Source organism: Pholcus phalangioides, unplaced genomic scaffold, assembly GCF_987345545.1.
Source record: "Pholcus phalangioides strain wild (caught in Gottingen) unplaced genomic scaffold, Ppha-v1.0 ptg000040l_1, whole genome shotgun sequence".
Lineage (NCBI taxonomy): Eukaryota > Metazoa > Arthropoda > Arachnida > Araneae > Pholcidae > Pholcus > Pholcus phalangioides.
In genome coordinates, this window is record NW_028301626.1 from 5,115,228 (window position 1) to 5,134,990 (window position 19,763).

At 40.9% G+C, this 19,763-nt stretch overlaps 1 protein-coding gene across 3 annotated transcripts in view; it reads right to left on the minus strand.

Moving 5' to 3' along the window:
- LOC149065310 (osmotic avoidance abnormal protein 3-like) overlaps window positions 1-19,763 on the minus strand; it is an 84,001-nt gene that overhangs the window by 16,498 nt on the left and 47,740 nt on the right. For all 3 annotated transcript variants that reach the window (XM_089254205.1, XM_089254206.1, XM_089254204.1), the window contains exons 2-10: window positions 11,008-11,119; window positions 10,753-10,908; window positions 10,376-10,661; window positions 9,484-9,717; window positions 8,985-9,389; window positions 7,963-8,015; window positions 5,082-5,231; window positions 4,076-4,170; window positions 3,930-3,974 (exon numbers count right to left, since the gene is read on the minus strand). In XM_089254205.1, coding sequence (XP_089110331.1) covers window positions 3,930-3,974; window positions 4,076-4,170; window positions 5,082-5,231; window positions 7,963-8,015; window positions 8,985-9,389; window positions 9,484-9,717; window positions 10,376-10,661; window positions 10,753-10,908; window positions 11,008-11,088 — 1,505 coding nt within the window. In that variant the 5' untranslated portion in view covers window positions 11,089-11,119. The remainder of the gene's footprint in view (window positions 1-3,929; window positions 3,975-4,075; window positions 4,171-5,081; window positions 5,232-7,962; window positions 8,016-8,984; window positions 9,390-9,483; window positions 9,718-10,375; window positions 10,662-10,752; window positions 10,909-11,007; window positions 11,120-19,763) is intronic.

Consider the following 19,763-nt stretch of genomic DNA (forward strand, 5'->3'; position numbering starts at 1 on the left):
ATCCTGCGTTTTGTTACTTTGAAAAGAGGTTTGGCTATTGGGGATTTTTCTTGTTGTTATTGTAAAAGAACACGTTTAGGCACGAGTTAGGCATCACGGAGCGAAGAGGTACGAGTTAAAAGAATTGCGACTAGGAAGACAAAAATGCATAGAGGTAGGAGAATTGCAAAATGTGTGTCCGCATATAGCAAAAGAGGAGGAGGATAGAAAAAAAGGTGAGAGGGGTTCTGAAATGTAAGGGTGGAAGGATATAATGATCCCTCCACAGAAGAGGGAAAGAAAAACGGGGGAAACGGACCAATCAGCAGATCGAGGTGAAAACAAATCGCTCACCTCATTGAGTGGCCTCTTTCTCTCTTTCGCCTCGCTTTTTGAGTATGAGCGGCGTAGAACAAAACAATACAATTTTTTTTTCGTCGCTAGTCTCTATTAGGCACTCCCGTACCTCTTGGTCGCCGCACTATGAGCACGACATTAGTTTTTGTTAGCAACGTGGTTCAGATGGCGTCCAGTTAAGCTCCAGGCCCGTCATTTAGGGGGGCAGGGGGAGGGGCCCCCTGGTTTTCGAAAATACACTAAAAATGGTATATATATATATATATATATACATTGAGTACATGCGCTTTGCCCCTCCCCCCGCCCCGGAGAAAGTTGAAATGACGGCCCAGTCCAGCTCGCTGATTTCTTTATAAATGGTTTTCTTCCTGATAATTGAAAAGGCCCTTCTTAATTTGCGATATACATTTGATATTTTCTCGAGGCCGTCCATCTCTGATCTCAAAAACGTCAGTCCTCCACGTCATTGGTGACCCTGTGACATCGCTGCCTTCGCGATGGTTTTGGACGACGATGGTCATGCCAGGCTCTCTCGTGCGATTAGATTATCATCTACGCTGATGCTTTCAAATCGTCCACTTGCTTGGTGACTGACTCTTCGCCGGAGATTTTTCAACGTCCATCGAGTTTACTTTTCGAAGAGTGAGTTGTTATTTTCTTGGCTATCGCTTAGTTTATTTTTCGCAATGTCAACAAAAACCCCGGCGAACTCGACTAAGGCAATGCCGCCTCAACCTGAACTTGGTCGCGTCGCATTTCGTGCACCTCGCTTTTGGAAAAACAACGCCGAACTATGGTTTGTTCAAGTCGAATATCAATTTCGGGTTGACACTGCCGGTCAACATGCAGAAAATCTTGTCTGTCAGCAAATATCAACTGACAGAGTTGGCGTTAGTGGTTGGCGAAATCGACGTTGTAACCAATATTTCCCCGGTTTTCGCTGCTGCTTCTACCAAAAAGGCCATTCGAAACTGTGAAAAGAAACCGGAAGCTCTGACCAAGCAAATTGAGTTTTTGTGACGTGGGACATTCACTGACGGGAAATTTTCACCGCCGATGTGTGTCATTTGAACTCCAGAAACAGAAATCATTCACGAAACCGTGTTTCGCCCCGCAGAATTTCTCTGTTGGTATCACAAGCGTTTCGCTGAGGAGGCTCGCAAGTGCATAAGCCCCTGTAATTTTTCTGGATATTCCCAGGTTCGTCAGAACTAGCGGCATTTGATGTCAGCCGACTCTTAATTCATTCCTGATCGCAATCTTGTAATTCGTAGCTTCATTTTCACATGACAGTCACTGACGAGGTTTAAAAATATAATACGCTTGAGAAATTTGCGATGAGATTGCATGTGTGGAATGAAAAACCGTGAACATAGCCGCCAAATTCCCATTTTGAAAACCGTCAGCTGATTGCGGGACACTCTGTATAATTCAGTTGAAATTATCGTTGAGGAAAGGAAAAAAAGTCATTATTAGGTGGATTTCCATACACTGGGCAAGATATTCGTCAGACTGGGGCTCAGTCGATTGCCCTCAAGATTGATGGCGTTGAATTTTTAACGTGTTCCCGCAACGGATCGATTGCCCTCAGTCTGATTTTCGCCATTGTGGGTGACGCTGGGGAAAAGATTTTGAAATTTATCAAACATATTAATTGTGTAATCATGTATAAAAATCACATGAAATTTGGTTAAGAATTGAAAGAGCCATTAAAAATGGCATTTACGTGCTTACAACTGTTTTTACTAGCGCCATCTGCTGTTGATTTAAGACAATAATTTCTGAATTGATGCGTATTTCAGCATTCATGAGATAATCTCTTTTTGAAAAATTTTAAATGTGATTTATCATTACTATATTCAATTCTTTTAGATTAAATTAAATTTTATATGAAATTTGATAGTCACTTTTTAAAAAATTAAAATTTCGAAAGAACATACCTTTAAACTACTATAATCAGTTTCTGTCAATTTCAATGTTATTTAAAGACTATGAACTCACGCAAAATTTATCTTTAATAAATTAATTGCGACCCACCCTCTAAGCCATACAATACAATGATAAATCGCATAGAGGTCCTTGGCCCGCGAACCAAATATGGCCCTGGGGGTTACCTGATGCGGTCTGCCCACCTCAAACTTAATTTTGCAAAAATGAACTAAGCGGCACATTTACAGATCGCTTAAGTGTCCCGTGGTACAATTCCAGAGCATTTAAGCGGCCCTTGGCACATTTTCAGATCACTTAAATGTCCTGGGACACAGTTCCAGAACACTTAGGCGATCCGAGGCACATTTAGAGATCCCTTGAGTGACATGCTACGTAGTTTTAGAGCACTTAAGGGGCCCTCAGTGAGGTTCTACATCACTCAAGTCACCCGCGGCACATTCTCAGATTATTTAAGTGATCCGCGACATATAATTACGGATCACTTGAGTGATGCTTGGCACGGTTCCAGAGCGCTTAAGTGGCCCGGAACATTTCCAGATCACTTCTGTTGACGTCCCTAGATGTCAGCAGCATACCGTTGGCCGTTGCCTTGGATGGTTGCGCGTGCAACGGAGTTTCATCTCAGTGACTGACAGCAACGCGGCTCATTCACCGTTTCCTTCTCATATTTCAATAGAAAAATTCATAGTTTATTAGTTTCATCTTGAATTGTCCCTTTATTTATCGATGGTTCGTTAATCGGAATATTCAGTGCTAGTTACCTTGGACCTATTCTGAAAATCACGCCACAAGATCGTGAACAACTTGGATCCGCGAAACATTTAGAGATCACTAAAGTGGCTCTATAGGGCACTTATCAATACAAGGGAATGTTACTGCAAGTGCCCACAAACTATAGAAAGGTTTTTCTCGTTTTTGGCGCACCGAGTAAGATGATATTAAAAATATTTCGTATTTTCATAAAGGGTGGTTGATGACGTAAGCATTATCCAAACCTCCCCTTCCCCTTGTCATCAAAAGTCAGCAAAGCGGAAACCCCCTTCCTCCCCCCCCCCCATCGATGCTGACGTAATACTTGAATGGCCCCTAAGAATATTTCATATTTTCATAAAGGGCGATTGATGACGTAAGCATCATTCAAACCTCCCTCCTTGTCCAATGCAGTAAAAGCGCAAGGATGCATAAAAATGCTAAATGAATTGATGTGACGACGAGTTTCTCCAAAGTGTACCTTCGAATGGTACAAAATGGGTACTGGAGAAAAGCAAATACCATGATGGAACATCTGTTTTCTCAATATGAATGTTCGCATAAGGACTTTTCATTTCAGCATGTTTTTCCACAATCTTATTGGTTAAATATCTTTATAGCGGTCGAAATGACCGCCACCGTCGTTCTAGGTGTAACTTGATTTCACCACTAAAGCGTAGATAATTTATATTTTGGGAGTTTAAGAACCTTATCAAGAGGAGAAAATTCGTAAAATTTCAACAACTTGAGATTAACCGTTTGAGTGTAATCACGTGTAAAATTAGCTATCTGGTCAAAATGACCGCTTCCGTCGTTCTAATGTCAATGACCTAGGTTTTTGATGCAATGGTTTGATTGAAATTATCAAAGTCAACGAAAAAGGAAACACTCACCTTTCCAGAGCTTGAGCTTTCATTTGAGCAACTGCTTCAGGATTACTGGAATTTATAACACAATGGGATTCATGAAACAATATAAGTATTCATAAGAACATAGAAATCCTGACTAAAATATATTCTAATCGAAGATCGCCTCTTACTTTCCGGGGGTTGGTGACACAACCATTCCATTCGATTTCTCGCTGTTCCTGTTATTGGTGGGAGAATCGGGCACCTCGATGGTTTCAACATCGTCCTGTGAAACGTGGGTAAAAAAATAATAAATACTGTGATACTTCAGTTAACGAACGCCTTGGTTTACGGATTTTTCTGCCTCGGCTAACGAATACGGATTCAGCTAACGAACAGTGTCGTTCATATGGATGGACACGCTAACGTAAAGCAGTCGCGCCGAGAGCTGAATTTTCGAATCAGTTATCAGCAGAATTACTGTCACTCATCCCCAATTAACTCATTTTCACCTCGGAATCTTTTCAGATGTACCTCCAATTCCGTTCCTGAAAGTTTTTGAACTACTCCATGTAAAATGAATGATTTCGACTAATAGAAAAAAATCATTTAAAAAAAAGGATGCCTGTGCTTTCAGAGCTCCTGTTCTAAAGAGCAGACTCTTAGCATCAAACTGAGCAGTCTGAACATTCTAGGAGCTCATCTTTTCCCTCTGCGTGCATCAGACTCAGAAATGAACTGGATGTGAAGGATACCTACGAACTCGACTGGTGCTGGTTGGGCACATAGTGTAAAAGATCTTCAGTATCTCATCTTCCTGTAAATTCTCGTTAATCCAGTTTTGAAGCTGTTCATTTTAGCCTCTTCAATAAATTTTTGTCTTTTTTATGGCCTTCCTTCGTGTTTTGAAAGAAAATTTGTCTTTCAATTTTGGACAGTACCTGGAACGGAATAAACTGTTTTCCATAGATACCTATGGGAAACCGTGTTTCGGCTAACGAATGGATTATCCGATTCGGGAACGAATTATCTTTGTTAGCCATAGACATAACATTACAATAGCTATATTATATCCATATCATTAGCCGAGGTATCACTACATTATGGACAGCCATGTTCAGGCATGTCTATCCATAGTGGATCGTCATGTTTCAGAGATCCTACTATTTGAAATTAAATTGCAAAAATGAAGCTCACCTCAGTCGATCCAGGCTTCTTCTCACTGAGCTTAGCTATCTCTCGTTCGTAGAGCTCTTTTAATCGATTCACATCGTTCTGCAGCCTGGCGTTACTTTCTTGTTCTTGCTGGTACTTGTTCATCAGGTCTTTCATCTTGTCGTCGTACTCCTGAATAGGCAGCGGGATTTCGCTATTAATTCCATCGGATAAGAGATTTGCACACATATGTTGAAACGAAAATTGCAATATAGAAATGGGCATTAACGCTGATTGTTATCTACTGATTCCCTTACACTTTTCATCATGGCATGATAAAGCAAGTTTTCATGGTTTCGATTTCTAATATTACCATTACACAAGGACGTAGCGTGGGGACGGGACTTGGGGGTCTGGTGATAGTGATAGGAACCGGGAGACATACAGGCTCTGTCCCACTCGGTGATATAAGCACATTGTCCCTGAGGACTCGGGTGCCTTCCCGTGGAACCTAACCATTTATTGAGCTTGAGAAAGATATATTACATACATGGGCAGGTGCCGTTACGCACCTTGTCAGTAAACAAGTATAAAATGTATGATCAAAAAAAATGGTGATTCATGTAAATAAATCACAATTATGAATCACAGGTTATGCATCACTAAATCATCATAATAATCGTCATAATCGAGAATAGTTCTTGATAAAATTTGATTTGATTCTCTTCAGGGATTTTCATTGAATCTGTAACTAACGCCTCGAAATGTGACAAAGGGGAAAAGATGGCCAAATCTATTGTTCTGTCACTTTGGTTCCCCCCCCCCCGCCCCGAAATGAAACTGCCCCCCCCCAAAACGAAATTTCTGGCTACGCTCCTGCCATTACATACAGACAGACATGACCGCTGACCGCCCAGAGAGACAATCTTGGGATGGTTAGCGCTCTTTCCCAAAGGGATGGACGATCTCGGAGAGCAGCACCATTTTACATGTAGTCAAATTCCCCTGTCCTGAGAGAAACTTTGAATTTTACGTTTTTTAACTCTTCCTAAAATTAGTTTTTGCCAACAGATTAGTATGACTGAGCTCTACTGCAAAATATTTACAACATCTAGAGCTAACTTTGAGAACTCTGTGAGCAAGCATTTCATTTAGCTAGGTGGACTTTTTTCAAAGTGATGTTTAGTGTCGTCTCCCACAATTGTAATAGTAGTAGTAGTGTCTCTTACAGGTAACACAGACGCTGAGGAGGTTGAATTGACAGTGCAGTCGGTCCCGCTTAAACGTATATCAAAGGTTCCAGATCACAATATCCGATTACGCGGGGCATTCGATTCTGCGAGGAACAATTCAGTTGATGTTTTAACACTAATTTGTAAACAGAAAACTTATGAAGCATCAATATTTATGAAGCTCCTGGAATAAATCAGACATAAAAATGAAATGAAAACTATATATATATATCGAATTACAACGATCACATTACCTAAAATTTAAATTTACGTTGCCAAAAATTAGCGCTCTCTATGGGCTCAACACAGTACAAAACTAAAATTAATTAAATGTACGTACTGTAAGCAACTTTTAGAACTTCGAGGCCAGTGCACTCTTAAGTTCAAGTTTTTCCCAAGTATTGAGTTGGCAACATAAAATTATCATTATAGTAAAACTTCGGTTAACCGTCACCGTTCGGACCAGTGCTGTGACGGACAACTGAATAGGCGGATAACAGACATTTCTTAATAAATATATACAGTAACGGGATTTCACTTCGGGCTTGGGACGAAAATTAAAAATCCTTTAAAAGTGAATAATACATACATATTGTATTTAATTTCTCTCTCTCTCGCACACGCACTGGCGTGGTGGTAAGATGCTCGTCTACCACCGTGAATATTGCTGTCACGGTCCCAGGTTCAAACCCAAGGGAGGCTATATATAAGATATTTTCCCTAACGTTCTTGATGCGACCACAGATAGACAGCACCTTCATTTCCAACCCATCTTATTAATGGCAGTGAATTGCAATATATCGTTATGTCCAGAGTTGGTGTTTGGTGAATTAGTAGTATAAGGCCTGCCCACACACACAAGGCAGTGGCGACATTGAAAATAGCGTCCTTTATGTTGCATCTCTTCTAAAAAATTTTTGACCGTCATGTCATCATCGGATAAGAGCAAACCTTAGGTGAAAACTTTTCTGTAACGTCACTTCATATTTTCAATTATGTCCTGGCCTATAGGCTGGATAAGTGGCGTTGTATTCGCTGGGAGAAAGAGACACGTTATTTTGCCATCATTACTTTTGAGCTCACGAGACGGGGTAGTGTGTCGGGGGGAGGGGGCATTGTCCATTAACAGCAGTACTTCCTCCGGCAACTGCTTTTCGGTCATATGGTCTCTAGCTTGAGGCACGAAAACGGTGTGGTTAATTATGTTGTTAGAGTGGTGATTTCCAGGGGGATCCACGGCCCAGTTGTAGAATTAAAAATAAATAATAAAACTGACTTGAAAAATTTTAATAAATAATATAAATAAATTACTTATAAAGAAAAGTTTCAATTAAATTAACGTGCATAAGCACCGCTGCAACGTTGATAGACTGCAATAGTAATATTGTCATGATTTGACGAAAATGGTACTTGTGGCGACATCTCTCGATAAGGGAATGAATAATAAATTTTGCAGTCTAGTAGACGACATTGCTATCGTTCATCCAATTTACTAGTATTGGATAGAATGTCCTACATTTTCCGAGAACATTCTTGTTGATTAATGGTTATAGTTTCTGCTACTAGAAACTGGGGGGGGGGGGGGTTCCCACGACTAAAAGTCTTGGGGAAAAGCTAACAAAGAGGACTTAAAAAAGCCCATAATGCATGATAAAAACGTACATATGTTGAAAAATAGTAAAATTACAGACCTTTTGTATTTTACTGACTTTGCTGTCAATCTCCATCTCATTATGTGTCTCTCCTATACATATACAAAAAACAATAAGAACACTAAATTTCTTTTTTTATCTATATATATAGATGGTGTAGAAGAAAATATCCAATTTGACAAAACTTAAATACACATGACTTTCAAAACCAACAAGAGATGGCAGAACTGCATAGTTGTTTAGAATTTTTAATTACAGCCACTGCTATATATATATATAAGGAAAGCTCTATACTGAGCTGAAAAGGAAGTTTCCCTATAGGTTTCACACACACAGTGATTATAGCATATAACACAGGTAGTCTTTCCCCCAACCTTTCATGCTTCAAGTTCCCCTTGCAAATGTGTAAGAAAATTGTGTGTACCAATAGAACTGCATAGAACGCGTGCCTAACCCACGAAATGCACAAAGTCCTCGGGTGTCCAAAGAAATGTGTAAGATGATTGCTTGTCTCGCTAGACAAGAATAGGAGGCTTGTTATATTTCTAGAAAAGCATAGATGCGTACTTAATTCCAGACATGCGGGACACATAGAAATTTCCAGATGCCATGCGTACTCCATGAAATACATAGGAGGCTGGAGTATCCCTAAGAATGCGTGTAATTCTCCTTTACTCCGGAAATGAGTATGAAGCTTACATACCCCCTAAAAGTGCGTTTCCCCTAGAAATGCCCAGTATGCTTACTTACACATGCGTTCCTCTTCATGAATGTATAAGGCCCTAAGAGAATAAGGGGTGTGCGTTCTTCCAAGAGGATTGTAATGATTGCTATTTTTTTTTTATCGTTTCGGTGATTTTTCCCCCACTATTGCTGAATATGTTTTCGCGTACCTCTGACAATTCCGCCACGTACCACCAGGGGTACGCGTACCATTGGTTGGGAACCAGTGGCACAGAATACGGTCAGGCAAGCAGATAGAAGAGAACGTTGAAGCATGAGTAATGTAAATCGGTACACCCTGTACGTGATTTTATCGATAAGGTGCTGAATCATCGTACCTTCATGCAAGCATATGCTGGTATTGTTGTTGCCATCTTCAGTTATGATAGGTATCTGTTCGCAAAGCATTGCCTTCAAGCGGTTGATCTCCTCCTGGTACTGCCTGAGCAGAGCGTCTTTTGGATCTTCGTTGATTGTGGGTTTGTTCTGAATGTTCTTGGCCCTGTTAGCGTAACGCAGCGTGCTCAGGGTCTCGTCGTAGTTGTTGTCAGCCGGAGAAAGACAAGCAACCATTAGAGTTTTCGTGTTGCCGCCAAGTGAATCCTGTAGCAGCCTCGTGAGCTTTGAGTCTCTGTATGGTATATGCTTGGATTTTCCATCGACTAGTGCGGATATCACGTTACCCAAAGCGGATAGAGAGAGGTTGATTTTGGTCGCTTCTTTCAGTCTGTCCCCCGTGGCACCTGGAAAAAAAAAATCATAATAAAATGCCTATTGACGCAGTCTGAATATCAGACAGTTCAGATTAGATAGTTCAGATTACGTAAGAGCTCTTACCAGTCTTTGCTTGTCTTTCACTGCCAGCTAAATCCACCAAATTCAGTTTACCCTGCTTGATGTGCTCGTCGTCATCCTCGACTCTTTCGAGCATCTCTAAGTGTATCGTGAAGATGGAATGACTCCTGGAAGAATCCGCATTCATCAGGGTGGCGCCTACAGATCTGTTTCTCCAACCAATCTCCATGATCTCTTCACATTCTCTCGTGTTATGAACGGGGTGCAGAGATAGGCCTGGAATATAGTGTCGGGAATCTTCAAACTATGTCAATCTATCATTAGGTCAATGTCATTAAGTCCTTACTGATATAAGTAGTCTTATGGAGATATTTGGCTGCACCTAAAAAGCTGGGTCCGCACTCGTAGAGCTAACTACTCAGCGCGAAAACTGGTTTTTTGAGGTGTGGCTAACACATCGCGGGATATTTTAATCGTGAATTTTGCGAAGCCACGTCCAAATACCGGTTTTGCAGTGCAGAATTTTGAAGGTGCAACTTGACTTTAAACTGCGTCCACACCCACAGTGCTGCGCAGTGGAAAATCGGTTACGGAGCTATCCTTGTGGGCGGTGAGCAGCGCAGTATTGCGCATCTCGCTTTCGTAGGAACGCGATCCACTGGGAGTCTCGGTGCGAAAAGAAACTGGTTCATTTGTGCGCATCCTGCTTGTACGGCGTTTTCTTCTTTGGACGCGCATTTAGTGCAATGATTGGTACTAGTACGCGCTCCCCCTCGGAACAAGCTTCTCGACTACTAAAACCTCGTTCCGTCCAAAGTTATTCTGCACTCTTTCTCTCTGTTTAGAGCAACTACAAGTTTTTGCGCGTTTTATGGTGTTACGTAGCACAGCGGGTGGGGGGATGAGGAATTCAGACGTTAAAAAAAATATTTACCGGGCACATAGACTCCTTTGTCGGGATGTTCTTTGAGCTCGAGCTTCTTCTTGCAATCTTTGCCCAATAGGTCCCTAATCTCCTCGTTGTAAATCTCAAGGTAGGAAGCATGAACCAGGAACTTGGTGTTCTCGGTCGTAGATATGGCTTCAAAGATATGTTCGAAGGATCGTGGTATGATTCCTTTCTGGCTCGTTGGATTTGGCACACCTTGCATCGTAAACGATTTACCGCACCCGGTTTGGCCGTAAGCAAACACGGTGCCGTTGTAGCCCTCTGTGACACTCTGTAATAAACAAAAAAACCATGTACTGTAACGTCCTTGAAGGGAAAGTAAATATGCTTCGGGTATTTGGAAACAATAATGTTACACTCACTTCAACGATCGGGTAGACGATTTCATTGTAAATTTGTTCGGTTGTGGACGTGGTGAAGTAAGCTCCATCGAAAGTGAAGCTCTTTGGCGGTGCTGTGTCATCTGCCGGGTTGATGATCGAGCAGAGACCGCAGGACGAGTCTATGCCGATGATGACCTGTGATGCATAATATCAAGATATTTTCAATTAAGTTACCAATTCAAGAGACCTTTTTGAGTGTTTTCCTGAAATAATTCGCGATTATAATGAACTTACCCGGGATATGAGGTCCTTTTCTCTTTGATTCACAGGACGGCATCTTACTATAACCTTCACAGATTCCGCTGCCATAACCATGAAGGATATCGTGTCTCAGAGGAACGTGTACCTGTTAGGAGATAACAACAATTGGATATATTTGTTTCGAATAATTTTATCGTAATCCTTAATTTGGAGGTTTAGCTCTCGAATACACACAACATGGGTTTCTTATACTTTTCAAATAATTGACATGTATATTGTGAATTCATTTCAGCATTGATGGCTTCTTAGCAACTACTATATATTCGATTTTTACTTGTGAGATGTGGTTCATGAAGTTTCAATAATTGCCAGCAGAATCGCTCAAAGGTACGCGTCTCCTATTCCGCAATAACGATTTTTGAGCCTTGCATTTTGGAGGGAAATACGATGCGTGCAGGAGACAATATTGCCTGTGCATTATTCAACAATGATAGAAAAGTAAATTGGCAAACAATAAGTGACAATTTTATACTGTCAACGCTCGTTATAACGACTCCCTTTGTTCCACGGAAAACGAACGCAATATTGGCAGGTCGTTACATCGAACGTTTTAAAAAAATCATCAAGTTTAGTACATTATATGTATATTGTATTTTTTTACAACAAAAATAAATACCCTTTCATTTTGTTATAATGTTACAATGAAAATGTGAAAAAAAATTGAATGCATTATACACAGCGTCCATAATTAAAAGACCTTATTTTAAAGTAGCCTACAGACCATGAGGAAAAGTTAAATTTTTTTGGGGACTTCATGAAGTGATGGGAGTTTATTTCAGCGGGGAAAAAAATTAGTTGCACAGGCGTCCACCAGAGGGCGTTTCACTTTGAATAATTGTAGTAAACATGTAAATTTATGTGATGTCACGCAGCAGCTGTTATAAAACCTGGAAACATTCGCGGAGATCTTGTTTCTCAATGTGTTTGCTGCTCACAATGACGATAAATTTACGAGATCGCGCTCTTTCTTGGTCAAATAGTTTTACCAAAACAGCAATACGGCAGTAACTGCTCTACGGAAATATCGGACGTGGAAGAGGATTCAAAAAGATCCAATGAATGTTAAAACCTTCGGAGTATGATAACGAAATTTGAAACCACAGGATCGTTGGCTGGTCGCCCTGGAAGAGGAAGGAAACCCGTTTCTATAGACGCAGTACAGGAGGTTTCGCTTCAGGTGGAAGAGGACAGAGCTTCAAATTCTCGTGGCAGCACTAGTATCAGATGGCCTTGGAATATCCTCTGGACAGACGAAGCGCAGTTTCCCTTGGATGGTGCAGTCAATAATCACAGGGAAGCGGAGTGTGTTTGGTTGTCAAAGTCAATAATCACAACTGCCGAATATGGGAACCAGAGAAGCCACACGCTATCTTAGAGGTTCCGTTGCATTCACCGAAAGTGACGGTATGGTGTGGATTGACTGCATCATTTATTCTCGCTCCCTACTTCTACGAGGAGTTAAGTTCTACTGGTCAAACCACAGGTTCGATCACTGGGAAGGGAAATGCATTGCTGCTACAGAACGAAATTGTCCCGGCTCTGCAAGCACGTCTCTGTCTTGCGCACACAATCTTTATGCAAGATGGAGCTCCTCCGCACATTGCAGTGTGTGTTAAGAATGTTCTTAAAACACATTTTACAGAACAGCGTGTCATCAGCCGGCAATTCCCTAATCTGTGGCATCCCCGGATCTTAATTCAAGTGATTTTTGACTTTGGGGGCATTTGAAACGTCTGGTAAGTCATGACAATGCAAGAACTTTACATGACCTTAAAGACAGCATTTCACGCCACGTGCTGAAAATTTCCCCGCGCACACTCCGTTCAGTTGTGGAATATGCCATCTTGAGATTTTACATGGTATCTGAAAATGATGGCTTTCATGTGGAATATGTTTTGTTGCAGAACACTTGTAAAAGTGTTTAACAATTGTTAAAATTTTAAACGTTTCCCTAAATGTGTCATTTCTTAATAAAACGCTCTCTGGTGGTGACATGTGCAACTAATATCCCCCTCCGGAAACAAATTCCCATCACTTCATGAAGTCCTCCACAAAATTTCACAATTTGCTGATGACTGGTTTCGAATATAGGCTACTTTGAAATAGGGTCTTTTAATTACGGACGCCCTGTACATTTTACTTACGAAAATACTGCATATGACCTACATTTATTATCATTACATACACCAAACTAATAAGTTCGCTTGTCTGCATATTCTCCAGTGAAAATTGTGCAATAAAATTTAGAATAAGGTAAAAAGAAATCAACCACGTGGGAAGTGGGAGTGAGTCATCGCGAGAGAAAATGAAACAGAATGGTAGGCAAAATTCCCAGTGATAGCACTAGTTAACCACCGGGTTTAACGTGGAAGTTACAATGCTTCATCTTTTAACCAATCATGTTTCATACCCCCCTTTCTTCACCAGACACCAAAGGTCAAGGTCAAACGCACTCAACGACAGATTTTTCCATTTCTTTAAAAAAAAACGGGGCCTGAGTTGTGCTTGGTCGTTGTAATGGAATGAATGATATTTATCGGTTGTTATATTGGATAGAAGATAACGCGGAGGAAATAGGGAAATAATTGGGAACTTCCGTACCTGTCGTTATAATGGAAGGGTCGCTACTGAACATTGAAGGACCGGGCATACCTCACTTCACATTTCTCAGAGGGATATCGAAGTGTTCCCGAAGGATGGACGTGTCCGAAAATTTTATTAAATAACAAGTAGCATAGAGCCATTTCCGAAAAAGGCAACAAATGTAAATTCATGAGTGGCAACAATCATTCATATCACGTACTTCGAGACATAATTATATATTTAGGACAATAGGGCCTAATGACAATGATTAATCTAGAAATCTCGCACACAACAACCATTGACCGTCTCTCGGCACCGGGAGCGTCCCGCGCAAAACGGCAACCTAGGACAATGACATTCACTCGTGGTTATACATGGTGATTCAGAAAAGATGGGGAAAAAACGTCAAGAGGTGATAGTACACACCAATACAAACGATTGCCATCAAAGAATACACGGTCTAACATGAAACATAAAACCCCCCGAGCGCGTTTCGAAACGGCCGCTCCATAAACGTTAAAACGACATTCCTGTTGAAATTTATCCGGAGGAAAAGGACACACCATGCATGCAAATGTAACCTGGGGAAGGAGAAGAAGAAGAAGAAAGTATGCAAATCTGCGTCACAGTGATTGAAAGACGCGGACTCAGTATTACTAAAGTGCGCCATTATCCCGTACGTTACAACTATTAGAACGCGCAGTTGCACGCTGGAATAACACCCTGGCGTCCGCGCTTTTTATTCACTGTGACGCAGATTTGCATACGGTTTCTTCTTCTTCCCCAGGTTACATTTGCATGCACGGTGTTCTTTTCTTCACGATAAATTTCAACAGGAATGTCGTTTTAATGTTTGTGGAGCGGCAGTTTGCGTTTCATGTTAGACCCATGCATTCTTTGATGAAAATTGTTTGTATTGGTGTATACTATCACCTCTTACAGTTTTTCCGCATCTTTTCTGAATCACCCAGTTTAGGTTCTCCCACCGGAGCTTACTTTGTTGCGGAGACTGGACGTCAAGACACCATAGTGCTCGTCCTCGTTTAGGTGAAATGCCTTCATTTCTCTACTAATGTCAGGAATGAATAGAAGGAGTCGCTGAATAGGACGATCATAGACTGTACTATTCAAATCTGCGTAAGCCACATAAGTACAGCGTGTTCGCTGAAAAGTGCTACATCCCATATTTTTTTCAATATTGGCAATAATTATTTTTGTCCTGCAATAGCATTTAGGGTACCTCCATTTGCTTAATATAATTCCTCAATCCTTTCCTATATTTCAATGCTTGCCAATTAAAGGAGGCAAAAAAAAAACCAGTTTTGCAAATTCGATGGCTTATACACAAAGTTCAATTACAACAGGCATCTTCAACCCGGTGCTCTCTGAAGCACCCAGAGTGCTCGATGCTCGTGTCAAATTTCGTGATCGCGAGCACTTGATCAACGTCTTAAGTAAACACCTTGTACAAATTGTATTGAAGGATTGAAATCATCCTGATATATCATGCATAAAATTGCCGTAAGGTTGGTTCGCTCTTCCTTTTCTTTCTTTTATTATGGGTACAGGCAGTGTTCACGACTAGAAAAAGACTGAAGAGACCTCTGCTCTACACCTTTAGTTGAAGAACATTTTGGGACTTGGCAATTACTCAGCACGAGAATGTGTAGTCCGCGGTCACACAAGTTTTATTATTCACGGCATTAATCAATTCCATCAAATACTGTTTATGTAAGGGTATCTGTATTTACAGAGTCGACTTAATTTTACTTTACATGGTAGGATGTAATATGTGGTGGTACGTAATTGCCAAGTCCCGAAATGCTCTTCACCTAAAGGTATGGAGCCTTGAAGAACGATTTGTGAATCGAAGTATCACAGTTCATAACAGCATTTGACTTGACTCTACATCAGATATCACAACTTTTTACGGCTGAAGAATCTCGTGACTTGGCTTCATTTTTACATGAAATGTTTTTGATGGGATATTAGATTATGCATTCCATATACGGCCAAACTCGGTTATAACGACATCCAGATTCCAGGGTATAAAAAAATCACGATTTTTTTTAAATGAAAAAAAATCGGATTTTTCTGATTTAAATCAGATGGTTTTTTTTATAACAATTAACTGGTCACTCATTAATTAAAACAAATCTTTGTAAATAATTAAGAGTGCACATTTTCGTATCACCTAACTGCTTTTTTCTCCTAATCGCGAAATCTAATGGGGAAGTGGAAACATAACTTCGTTCACTTCATACCAAAAGTTTGTCTGTGTCTATAGCAAAAACCATACGATGGGCATTAAGAGGGGTGTGGTACCCCCTTTTTCCCCCTCGAACCTGGCTCCCGATTCGAGAATTATTTCCGTCTTGCCCTGTCAGATCTGTACTGAGTAGGATGGCGGCGTCGGATCAACAATTAAACTGTATACCGTTAGGGACGCGTCCGGTGTGCATCAATGAGATATCAACAGTTTGTTACATGCCGGGCTTGTCATAACGGAATTCGACTGTGCAGTACATGTTTTCGTTATAGCTTGAGCACCCCGCAGAGTGAACATTCAAGTTTTTTATGGTTCGCCTGAAGAATTCCTCTGTACAGGGGCACCTCGGGACAGAACACTTACCCATGCTCGTGTGGCATCGTTTTAGCGCCTTTTCGATTCATAAAGCCGCATCAGTAAAACGGCCTTGAAACTCACAGCTCTATGGAGGTGAATGCATCGAAATCGTTTTCTCTGCGAATAATTCCGTTCAATACATTAACAGTTTGAAGTCCATATATACAATATATATTGTTACGAAGGGTAGAATTTGAAAAGGCTTGGTTAACGCATGCAAGGTTCGCGTGGCATGCGATTGTGATAATAGAAGAACGAGATTCAAAATGGACTCGGAAAGTAGAACGCGAAGGGAGAAGACGTTCGGAAGGCTGCTCTAGTTTAGCAGTAGTTTTAGCAGCTCATGTAAATAAAAGCGAGTATTTGTTCTCGAATCCTCGTTCGTGTGATTGTCTACCCATGTTCAAGTCCTCGGCGAAGAACCCTGGAGAGATCCGCGCGACGGGACGGGTCTGGTGAGAAGAGGTTCGACGAGTGACCCGGCGGCGCGACGTAACAATATATATATTATATATATATTTTTTTCAATTTCCCCAGTGATCGCACGTGTTGCACAGCCCTGGTGCCCACCCCTGCTTCTGTAGAAGTTTTAATTCTGAATTCGAAGGGTGAATTCTGAAATCGAAAGTAGTTTTTCTCTCGTGGCTCGATCCAAAAACATCCTTTCTTACAATTGGTACCAGTTCATTCATGCTTGGTAAAGAATGTTCAGTTACTCTGAACTTATCTTTTCTGACAAAGAATCTCATTGTTTGAACCCCGATTATGCAGGCGAAAATGCGGATAGTTGCGTCGATTTACCGACAAGTATATTTTCTCCTCTATTAGTTCGACTTCAAAGACAAATTTGCAATAACTCCTCAGGTATCGATCGACGTGGAAAGCATTTCAATTTTCACATTCAGCATTAGATCATCTATGTTTTGTGCATAGTGACGGAGATGTCCTAGTGGAAAAAAACGCGCTCCAAATAAAAAAAGGGAATGCATTCGATTCCTGCCAGCGAATGACTAGGTAATTCATAATCATATATGCATATACAAGGTGCCTTGTAAGTGCTAATGCGGCCTTTACCCCATCAGCCGTTTGCCCCGTAGAAGTATGATTTCAATTTAAAAACCGCTCAGAAGTTGTTCAAAAATTACCCTGTACCAGATTTGAGAGTGAAAATATGCAGCGTGTCACAAAATAAAAACCTACATTTTTATACGGTTCTCCTGTCCTGTAATTTCCAGTTAGAAAAATGTTGCCCTGTATCTCCTGCGATCGGCAGAAAACATTCCATGCTTCCAAGTGTAATTTTCGCTAAGATATTTCAATTCAAATATCGGGGAAAAGTTATGAAAGTACATAAAAAATTAACGGACTGATTTATGCGGACCTTTCAGTTCCAGAGCACTTAAGCGGCCCATGTAGAGATCACAAAAGTGGCTCTGTAGGTTACTTATCAATTTGTTCAAGTGACCACAAACTAGAGCGAAAGGTTTTCTCCTTTTCGACGCTCCGAGTAAGACACGGGGGTACAACAGAAACGGCGACATGACCATAGCAAAACATTGCTACCGCAGGGAGTCCCCTATCGATGGGTTAGCACACCAACCTCTCAATGAGTATAAAAAAGAAGCCTGCCATTCGGAATCGGCAATAAATCTTAGGTCCCGCTCTAATTAGCCCTCGCGTGTAGAAAATGACCGTGGAGCTGCAAAAATGATCAATGATATCAAAGCACCGAGTAAGATGTCATTAAGAATATTTCATATTTTCACGAAGGGCGGTTGATGACGTAAGCATTATCCAACTCCCCCCGCCATCAAAAGTCAGCAAATCGGAAACACCCCCCCCCGTCCTCATCGATGCTGACGTAATACTTGAATGACCCTTATACATGGTGTCCTGTAGTAGCTAACGCAGCCGTTATGGTGGTTGAGAGGTCATAGTGACGGACTCGCGAGCACCCTGGTTCGAACCCCACCGTCACCATAGTGGTGATCGGCTGAAGTTGGTTTTTCTGTGGTTCCCAACTTCAAGGCGCGAATGCGAGCCGATCTCCCCTTTAAAAAGCCTACCACAGAGAACAACAGACCTACAAACAGTACAAATGTAATTCAATCATAACACATCACTCACTTCCCTTCTGAAATATAGATGGCAGCACTAAAAAATCAAGCAACATAACACTACATACGCACTCAGACTATGTACACACACGGTTACACTTCCGGCACAACTCACTAGGTAGTAAATCGGCCACAGATGGTGATAGACCTGAGTTGTGCTGGGTTTGAAAGTAGCTAATGCAGCCCTTATCTCATCAGCCGACTGTCGTGGAGGTATGATTCAGATTTAAAAATGCTCAACAGGCGATAAAAATTTACCTTATACCAGTTTTAAGAGTAAGAATACGGTGTCACAAAATAAGAAATCTTCATTTTCATATATGGTCCCCTTACTTCCAATTAGAAAGTTGTTGGCCTGTCTCTCTTGAGGGCAACTAAATAAAAACACTCCTAAGTTTCTCAGTGCAATATTCGCTGAGCTATTCGAATTCAAAATTCGGGGAGAAATTTTCACCGGGCCGGGGTAAGTTACTCATACTGCGGCGTATTTATAATTACGAGATAGAATTCTCTCCCCCCACCCCCCAATTTCCAGATTTTCAAGGGGCTTCTTGAAATTAATTGCCAAGTGATTTACAGTGACATCTTAATAAAAAGGGGCAAATGGGGGCCCGAGTTGGACAGCGGAAAAAATAACTGAAGACATTCATTTTTAAATTATTTGTTTGCTTAACCCTTTTACGATCACGGGCGTAATATTACGTCCGAACACCAGTGGAATAAAATTCAAACAAATTCTCTGTGTTTTCTTTCCTCTCTTCACCATCGCGAAGCTGCATATATTAACCCTATTATCTACGGAAGTTGATTTTTCTTTACCTCGTTTTTTTCCTTCTTTCCGTAAATGATTTTTACCCCACACATATATAATGCATCATGTGATCGCTGCAGCCCAGAACTGTGAACGGTGGCTGTGTTAACCGTATAGAGGGGCGCACTTAGGCTCCTAAACCATAATATTTAAGTAATACACCCTGTATATAATTCATGAATGTTTTTGTATATAAACTTTCATAGTATATATGATGGTAATTTTGTAATCTTGAATATTTGTATGAGCTCATAATGACATTTGTTCCCAATATCCATTGCGCATAGTAATGTTTATGTGCATTCCCAATAGTATAAAAAAGGGGAAATTTTTGTAATGAAAATAATGTATGCGTGTAATTCAAATGTGAATGACCAGCACTGTCAACGGAGGCGCTGTTTAATTACTCCCGTCGCAGTGCAGGCTCTGTGTATTTTCTCTGTGTGGATATTGCATATTCTGTAACATTAAAGAGAAAAAAATTGCCCAGCACTGTGGACGGAGGCTTTGTTTCTTCGTTTCCCGTCGCTGTATATATACTGTATATTCTGTATACACTGTGTATTTAGACCATTCTCAAATCCCTTCCCCT